The 9,246-nt window shown below is 57.5% G+C and overlaps 1 protein-coding gene across 1 annotated transcript in view; it reads right to left on the bottom strand.

Annotated features, from left to right (window-relative positions):
• The window catches only part of EEF2 (eukaryotic translation elongation factor 2), a 16,092-nt gene extending 8,115 nt beyond the window's left edge, over positions 1-7,977 (bottom strand). Inside the window, exons 1-13 of the mRNA XM_011943607.1 lie at positions 7,897-7,977; positions 6,719-6,933; positions 5,667-5,848; positions 5,364-5,575; positions 4,800-4,978; positions 4,485-4,590; positions 3,858-3,971; positions 3,368-3,506; positions 3,041-3,236; positions 2,342-2,600; positions 1,806-1,913; positions 301-654; positions 1-93 (exon numbers count right to left, since the gene is read on the bottom strand). Coding sequence (XP_011798997.1) covers positions 1-93; positions 301-654; positions 1,806-1,913; positions 2,342-2,600; positions 3,041-3,236; positions 3,368-3,506; positions 3,858-3,971; positions 4,485-4,590; positions 4,800-4,978; positions 5,364-5,575; positions 5,667-5,848; positions 6,719-6,933; positions 7,897-7,899 — 2,160 coding nt within the window. The 5' untranslated portion in view covers positions 7,900-7,977. The remainder of the gene's footprint in view (positions 94-300; positions 655-1,805; positions 1,914-2,341; positions 2,601-3,040; positions 3,237-3,367; positions 3,507-3,857; positions 3,972-4,484; positions 4,591-4,799; positions 4,979-5,363; positions 5,576-5,666; positions 5,849-6,718; positions 6,934-7,896) is intronic.
• Between the last annotated feature and the right edge of the window lie 1,269 nt (positions 7,978-9,246).

Raw genomic sequence — 9,246 nt, forward strand, 5'->3', positions numbered from 1 at the left:
CTGGCCGCCCCCGCGGTGGATGGCGTCAGCATGCAGGGTCACGTCATGGACATCGAAGCGCACGCCCCGCATGTTCTCCTCACACAGCGCACCCTGAGAGGGGGGAGAGCCGCTGTCAAGGGCCGAATGCATCTCGGCTGCTTGCCTTCCACCTGCCAAGTCCTGCAGGTCTCCACCAGGGGGACCTGGGGCCTTGCCCCCCTTGGCCCTATTAGGGTCCCTGACTCAGCAGGCAGGATCATAAGGTCCCTCTGGAGCCTGGAAATGGGTGTGGTCTGCACGTGCTGAGCTGTGCCTCACCTCCTTGGTGGCCCACTGGAAGCCGGCCACCACACTGTCCTTGATCTCGTTGAGGTACTGTACGCCCTTGGTGATGTCAGTGAGGATGTTGGGGCCGGTGCCGTCAGGCCCAAAGCACCAGATCTTGCGGGCCTCGGCCACATCCCACTCGTACTTCTCGGCCAGGTAGCGCGCCCGCTGCTTGAGCTCCTGGCGGGCAGACACCTCGCCTTTATCGATGTCCTCGGCCAGGCCATCGGGGAAGGGCCGTGCCTTCATGTACAGTCGGTTGTGCTTGTTGGGGGACTTGGAGAGGCAGAGCACGTTCGACTCTTCGCTGACTGTCTCGCGGTACGAGACGACCGGATCAGATTTCTGCAGAAAGAAGAGGAAGGTCACACACCTGCCTGTCGGAAGAGGAGACTTTACACGCAGAGGCATCCTTAAACGCTTTTCCCAGTAAGGCAGACCTAACACAGCCAGGCAGAGCCACGTCAATCAGAACCAAGTGGCATCAGTATTGCACCACCAAGCACATCTCACTCCCCGCAAGGACCAGCAGCAGGGGCTCCACCGAGCTCTCCAGTGCAGAAACCACAGGCTTGCGGAATTTTAAGCATTAACGGGAAAGAAACAAGGTTTGGAGCAGGCCTGGCCCGATCCCACCAGAGCATCTGTGTATTTGTGGACAGAAAACAGCAGGATGAGCTGTCTCTGAGTTAACTCAAAAAACAGCCCTGGAGGCTGGGCACAGTGGCTCACGCCTGTACTCCTAGCACTTTGGGAGGCCAAGACAGGTGGATCAAGAGGTCAGGAGATCAAGATCATCCTAGCTAATGCGGTGAAACCCCGTCTACTAAAAATACAAAAAATTTGCCGAGCATGGTGGGCACCTGTAGTCCCAGCTACTTGGGAGGCTGAGGCAGGAGAATGGCGTGAACTCGGGAGGCGGAGCTTGCAGTGAGCTGAGATCGCGCCACTGCACTCCAGCCTGGACAACAGAGCGAGACTGTCTCAAAAAAAAGGAAAAAAATAGCCCGAGCCAGGCTCGGTGGCTCACATCTGTAATCCCAGCACTCTGGAGGCTGAGGCGGGGGAATCACGAGGTCAGGAGATCGAGACCATCCTGGTTAACACAGCGAAACCCCGTCTCTACTAAAAATACAAAAAAAATTAACCCGGCATGGTAGCCCGCGCCTGTAGTCCCAGTTACTCAGGAAGCTAAGTGAGGCAGGAGAAGGGCGTGAACCCGGGAGGTGGAGGTTCCAGTGAGCTGAGATCACGCCACTGCACTCCAGCCTGGGCGACACATCGAGATTCTACCTCCGAAACAAACCAAACAAACAAAAAACAGCCCCACATGTCTGGAGAAGACCCTAAAGAGGAGACTTGAGGAATCTAAAATGCTGAGACCAAGGCCAAGAGCGAGTCTAGGTGCCTGCACGGAGCCCACCTGGGCTCAGCTTTAAAACAGAGAGCAGGAGCGGGTGCCCGGGGGCGGGGGCGGCTGCTCACTGGTGCCTCACCTTGATGGGGATGCAGGCGTGGTCCTCCTCCAGGTCCTTCAGGCAGATCTCCAGGTGCAGCTCACCGGCGCCCGCGATGATGTGCTCTCCCGACTCCTCGATGATGCACTGAAAGGGACACGAGTTAGCACCAAAGGGGCAGGGGGCTCGGAACAGGTGGGACACCAGGCTCCCAGCTTCCCTTTACCTAGGGAGAAGCTGGACCCTGCCAGGACAAGATTTCAGGAGAAGGTGCCGGGAACCTGGGACCAGCACAAACTCCTGAAGAAATGTAAGGCCCACAAACTACAGTGAACATGCGCAGGGCAGCCTAGGAGAGGGTGGGGGCCGCCTGGGCAGGAGTCCCTGTTTACATGACTTCGACCTGGGAGGTGTGAGTCCCACGGAAGCAGGGGTTTTCCCCACAGCTGGGAACCCCTCCTTTCATGACAAGTCACCCCAATCTGACAACCACAGCAACCCACACAGCCACAGTTGAGGCCACAAGCCGCCCCCCATCACGGTGTCTGCTCCCAGCGGGTACACTCCACGCCCACCTGCACCATGGGGTCGGACTTGGCCAGCCGCTTCAGCCCCTCTACCAGCTTGGGCAGGTCAGCCGGGTTCTTGGCCTCCACGGCCACTCTGACGACAGGGCTGACGCTGAACTTCATCACCCGCATGTTGTGTGCGTGCTCGAAGGTGGTGATGGTGCCCGTCTTCACCAGGAACTGGTCCACGCCCACCAGGCCCACAATGTTCCCACAAGGCACGTCCTCGATGGGCTCCACATAGCGGCCCATCATCAAGATTGTTCTGGAGAAAGCAAAAGGCGGCAGCAGGCCGCAGGGATGATTCTGCTGGATCCTAGGCTAGCGCAGGTCCCTCCCAGGGTTGGTGGCCCTCCTGCCTGGTCCCAGGGCAGGCTGGTGGCTTCCGCAAGTCCCTGACTGCTGTGTGGGGGCTGCCAGGAAACACCCTCTTTGGAGTCACTGCCCTCTCCCTGGGTATGGGTCAAGACTGCCACCACCTACCTGGAGCCCAGATGAGCAGGGATCTGCTGTACCCTGGGACTTGTGGCTTCCCTAGGAATGCCCTCAATGGACTCTGAGAATAAAAGCTGTGGCTGGCACTAATATCACCCTACACTCCCTCTACGCTCCTCACTTCTAGCTCCTGACCAAGAAGCCAAAGACGTGGAGCAGGGCAGGGCCCACAGTAGTGCCGAGGGGCCTGGCCACCACCCGGCGGCTCACCTCTGGATCGGCTTCAGGTAGAGGTCCTCCTTCTTCCCGGGGGTGTAGTTGGGCCCCATGATCCTGACCTTCAGGCCGGTAGAGACCAGCCCCGAGAAGACCCGTCCAAAGGCGTAGAACCGACCTTTGTCGGAGGTTGGCACCATTTTGGAAATATACATCATAAGGGGGCCTTTGGGGTCACAGCTTTTAATGCCTGAGGAACAGAGAAAACCCACAAGCTTTATTCCAGTGCAGCTCAGACTTCTGGAACCCTGCAACCTGCAACCTTAGGCAACAGGAAGTCCTCCAGCTGCAACTCAGGACCCGACCACCAGGACCACGTACCCATGGCAGCCTCGTCGTCCGGGGGCCCCTCATACAGGAGCTCGCAGCGGTACTTCTGGGCCGTCACAGGGGAGGGCAGATGGATGGTGATCATCTGCAACAAGGCGTCTCCGGCGGGCAGCCAGCGGCGCATCACAGCCTGCAGGGGCGGAGGGCAGCGCATCAGACACCTGGGGAGACCGGGAAGGCCCCATACACCCTTCCTCTTGAAGCCAAGGAAATCAAAGTCACGAGTCATGTTCTCCAAAACAAGGTCCCTTCTGGAAGGCGGCAAAGGCCATGCACACTCCCTGCTAAGGCCCTTGTCTGCACCTGTCCCAGATGAAGCTGGCTGCTAGGATGGGTCTCCAGCAGCACCTGAAGCCTAAAGCCAGAGAGACAGCAGCTGTCCCTGCGCAGCTGGGGACCTCAGCCCCCAGGGCCTGGGCTGTCAAGAGCATCAAGCCACAGCCTGCGTTCCCTCCACCCCTGGGCTGGGCCCAGGCCGCACCTTCAGCAGCGGTTTGCCTTCTTTGTCTTTATCCTCACTGTCCAGTTTGATGTCCAGTTTCTCTATCAGTTTTGCTGTTTCCTCTTTCTTGAAATTCATGATCGCATCAAACACCTAAATTCACCACGAGGAGACAGGAAAGCCCATGTGGGAACGGCAGGAGGAAGCCTGGCGCTGCTTCCCGCTCGGGAGACTGAGGTCAGCGCAGGGGACTCAATGCGGAGCAGCAGCAGGCCTGGCCTGCCTACCAGGGGCCCAGCCGAGCGGATGGGGAGCTGGAGGAAGCCTCGAGATAGAGCAGAGAAAAAGCGCACTCTGACTCATACACAAGGGGACGAGTTCTGACTTACAAGCACTAAATGGCCACCTGTAGCCAAAACCACAAGTTACCCAAACCCCTCCTTGCAAGGGCGGTCCCAAGGCTCTGGCTGTGCAATCCAGACCTTAATAGAAGAACCCTGACTCCACCTCAGTTAAGAGCTGCACCTCCTCCCACCTTGCACCTGCCCCACAGGGAGATGGGCCCAATCAGCTGACAGGCAACTGGCCAGAACCAGCAGGGCCAGGGGCCAACAGTCGCATCGGCACACATAGCCCAGGGTGCCCCGTGCAGCCCTCACTCCTCACCTTGAAGATGGGGTCCAGGATCAACTGGCAGAAGGTGCGTGGCAGCTTCTTCCCATCGGGGCTGGTGGCTGACTTGCTGAACTTGCCGTTGGCTGGGTCAAAGTACCTGGCAGGGACAGGCAAAGCCAAATCAAGTTAGGGCCTCCAAGGCACGCGGCGGCAGGAGAGGGGATCACCAGCGGGACATGCTTGGGCCAGACTCTCTGGGGTGACTGGTGGGCTTGAGCTGTGCGGTGAATATGGTACCACAACCCTGGGCGCTGCCACTCCCCCCAGGTGTCAGGAACCCCCCCAACCATACACCGCAGGGCTCACCTGTCACCCCACAGCTTCTTCATCATGTCCTCCACTTTCTTGGCCCGCTCGGCAGGCCCCAGCTGACCCTCCCCCTTGGCAGCAAACTTGGCCACGTACATCTCCGCAAACTGCTTCAGGGTGAAGGCCCACCCGTGGAGGCCAGACCCGAAGCCCACAGTACCCAGGACAGGATCGATCTGGAAGTGTGAGAAATGGGAAGCGGCTGTGAGGATGGCCCCTGGGCAGAGCCTGCAGCTGCGGACTGGGTGCCTCGGGCATGGGCCTCAGACGCTGGATTTCTTCAGTAGACATCAGGTCAAAGTGAAGAAATGATCAGTCATCACGAACAAGGGGGCCAGCCCCTCCACCACCCACGTCACCATTCCCTGCGCTCGCCTCTTCCAGCTGCCCAAAGATCAAGGACTGGGTCAAGAAGGTTGAGAACATTCCAGCCCCCTTCTCTGTCACCCCAACATTCCTGGCAAAAACACACTTCCAGTCCCCTCAGCTCAACTCCGCTCCCCGCCAGCTCCCGCGGTGCCCACTGCGGCGGGCACAGCACCCGGCCAGGGAGGGCCATACCATGATGTTGCCCATGGGGCCGCTCTCGCCCTCGCCGTAGGTGGAGATGATGACGTTCACGTTCTCCACAATGCGCTGGAAGGTCTGGTAGAGCTCCTCGGGCTCCAGCTGCAGCTCCAGCAGGGCACGGTCCATCTTGTTCATCATCAGCACAGGCTTGATGCGCTCCGCAATGGCCTGCCGCAGCACTGTCTCCGTCTGCACACACACGCCTAGAGACGCAGGGGACAGGGCGGTGCTGTCATCCTCAAACAGGGAAGGCCCTGGGTTCTAGGCCATGCCTCAGGGGGACCCGCTGCTTACCTGACACACAGTCCACCACAACCAATGCACCATCAGTGACTCGGAGGGCAGCAGTCACCTCCGAGGAGAAGTCGACGTGCCCAGGGGAGTCGATGAGGTTAATGAGGAAGCCGGCGCCGTCCTTGCTCTGCTTGATGAAGTTCAAGTCATTCTCTGAGAGCTCGTAGAAGAGGGAGATGGCACTGATGGAGGGAGGGATACATCAGGGGGACAGGATCCACACACCTGGCCCAGGGAGGCTGGGATGCTGTCAGAAGCCAGGCTGCTCCTCCCTCCATGACTCATCCCTGGAGAGGCTCCCACAAGACCCAACCCACCCTTGTCCTTTCCCTCTACAACACCCTCTGTCCAAGACAGGCCCCCCACGACCGGGAACTCCTGGTACCAGCCCCACAGCCAGCCACTCAGAGCCCTCCTGACCAGACACTCTGCCCCACCGACTTGGTGCCCCCAAGACTCATCACACCTGACTCAAAGTAGCAACTAAAACACCCAGCAGGACAGCAAAAGCCTCCAGAGACTCTGACCCTTCCCTTCACTTCTGCCCCTGCTCCAGTGGAAATGAAGAGCTTTAGCCAGAGACCCTCACTATGGTGCCAACCCAGGACAAAAAGCATTTGGGATCACTGTGCTCTGCGCTCACGTTTTAGACTCTCACCCCACTCACATCAGGGGCCAGAAACTGTCACGGAATGAACGCCATCCAGTGCAACACAAGAGCTTCCCAGCATCCTGAGTGCCAGGAACACCCTCCCCTTCCAGGTGTGACAGCAAAACCTCTCCAGATATTGTACGAGCCGGGGGAAGTCCCCCAGGGAAGGAGAACCACTGAGTGAAGCCCCCTCCTCAAGAAAATCTTCCAGCTCGCAGCACCCCCAATCCCTGACTCTTGATCCCGTCTCGCTGGACTGAACCTCACTCATTCTCCCACGAATTAAGAAACCAGGACAAAGAGACGTTGCCTAGTCTCTCCCCGCCCACCCTGGCCCAGTGGCCTCCAGCTGCCAGGCCAGCACCTCCCTGCCTGGGTACAGAGGTCATGGGGAGCTCACGTTGACTTGATGGTGATGCAACGCTCCTGCTCATCCTTCCGAGTGTCAGTGAAGCGTGTCTCCCCGGCCCGGGCCGAGGCGATGATGCCCGCCTTGCACACCAGGGAGTCTGTCAGTGTGGACTTGCCGTGGTCCACGTGGGCGATGACAGACATGTTACGGATGTTAGCCTTCTTGTCCATGATGGCGCGGATCTGGTCTACCGTGAAGTTCACCTGGGCAAGAGGGGGAGGCTCAGACCAGCTCGCGATTTCCAGGAACACGGCTTGGCATGGGGTGCCCGAAGCCCATCCAATCCTGCCAGCCTAACACGCCTTGAGAACTACCCCGCAATCTCCAAGGATCCACTGTCAACAGATGTCATCCACAATTGACAACCCAGAAATAAAAGCGTTCAGAAATAAAACTCAGTGGCAACAGATTTCTTTGACACCAAACACTAAAGAGTTATTAGAGGCCAAACACAGAAGGGATGAACCCTCTTCCAAAGCTCCCTCCACGTTGTCATCGGGCCACCCAGGCTTCCCCGACCAAAAACCTCCATAATAAAATGCAAGGTCACCCCTCGGCAAGAGGGATCACACAAGGCCACCCACCCCAGGAGGTAAGGGGAGCCGGAACGTCCCTAACAGCCACAAGCCTACACCTCGTGTCTCAAAACGAGTCTTTGCACATTTGGGAGTCACAAGGACAAGCGCCTAGGGCCGACGGTTAACAGCAACAGGAGAAGGTATTTGGGAGGAAAAGGGGAGCCTTTCGGGTGTCGCTTTGCTCGTTCTGCCATTTCCCTGCCGCCCCTACTCCCCCGGCAGAAAATCGATCTCAAACTCGCGGCCCGCGAGTTACATAAGGCGCCTGCCTGTCTCCCCGCTTCCACCGCGGTGCCCGCCATTACAACGCCTGCCACATCATCATACCCCACCCCCATCCTCCCTAACACCCCAGCTCCAACCGGGTCTGGGCAAGGTTACGGCGCCCCCGGAAGCGGAGAAGGGGCTCGGTGAACAGTGCGGCGCACAGACATGGCGGCGACCGCTGCCCCAGTCCCGGCTCCTCCGGCTCCGCCGCCGCTACGTCTCCTCCCAGCACGGGCGGCCCCAGCGTCCCAAGCTAGGCAGCGTCGGCCCCGCGGAGGCCCCGCCGCCGTTCCGGGACACCAGCGAGGCCGGGTTACTCACCATGGTGGCGGATGCCGGTGGATTCTCCCAGGTAGAACCGAATGAAGCGGGTCGCGCCGAGGATGGCGACGACGGCGGCGGAAGAGAACGCTGACGTCAACACTCAGCATTTTATAGGCGGACGCCGGTTGGGCGGGTCATGTGACTGCGCTGCGGAGGCGGGGCGAAGCGACGCCGCGCAAGCGCACGGAGGCGTTCCCGCTCGCCTCCCCCGTTAACCCATTCGGCGCTGGCGAGGCTGTTTTAGGATACAGTCTGGGCGTCTCGGGGATGGTGGTCGCCCTCGGTGTGCAGTGTTTAGGTGCACAAAGCAAAGAGCGCCGTTTTAGCTGAGAATAAGAACCATAGCAACGATATTAGCTTACAAAATGTCTAGCACTTGTATTAAAGCCACATTACAAGGTGAATAGAGTCTGTGGATTTTACCCACGTCAATTTCCCGGTTTGGGCGTTGTTATGTAAGCCCATATCCCTGGGAGAAGCTGAGGGAAAAAAGACACTTGCGACCACTATACTGTTTTTCAACTCCTTACCTGTAATTATTTCAAAATAAAAAGATTTATAAGAAGCAGGCATCGGAATCACTGATCCCACAAATGCATACTGAGCATCTATGCACCAGGCATTGTTAGAGGTTTTGTAGATACAGCAGTGGACAAAACACCTTGTTAGCTTGACCACACTGCGTGCACTTCTACTAGCTACTAAGATTTCTCTTTGCCTCAGTTTCCTAGTCTGTAAATCGGAGGTGATCAATACCACCCTATTGTTTGGGGTGGACCAAAACGAACTAAAGACATTTAAAAGAATTACCACCGTGCCTGATACCCAACGCTCAATAAACGCTATGTATTTTAATTAGCTAAGATTGCTATTAATAAAACATTTATTTCAGGACTGGTTTGCCATGTCCCAGGCACCCGGCTAAGCGCTTTACTGGCACAATTTCATTTTCTAGTTCATTTCCTCTCCAGGGGGAGGCGCAGGAAGACTGTTTAGCATTTGTGTCCTAATCTGACCCTAAGAAACTGTTGAATGTGTTTCATATCTCATGAATTGGCATTCAACTGAGTATCTCTATTCCTTATGAAGAGCCCAGCCAGCTGTTTAGCACATAGTAGGTACTCAGTATTTCTTGCATGAATGATGTTCTCACAGTGCAAATGAACCCCCTGAGGCACGTCTTTCCCTAAACTCACTTTGTGAAACCGAAGAGCCACTGCAGTGCTTTTCCTGGGCTGGGAGAGGGGGAGGTGTGGATCCACAAAAAGCAATGCAAATTCCAGCCTGGACTCTAAAATAAACCTGTACACTCCTCCCCCTCACAAATGCTTCGGGCACTTTGCTTTA

Source organism: Colobus angolensis, unplaced genomic scaffold (genome assembly GCF_000951035.1).
Source record: "Colobus angolensis palliatus isolate OR3802 unplaced genomic scaffold, Cang.pa_1.0 Scaffold22, whole genome shotgun sequence".
In the NCBI taxonomy this organism is placed as follows: domain Eukaryota; kingdom Metazoa; phylum Chordata; class Mammalia; order Primates; family Cercopithecidae; genus Colobus; species Colobus angolensis.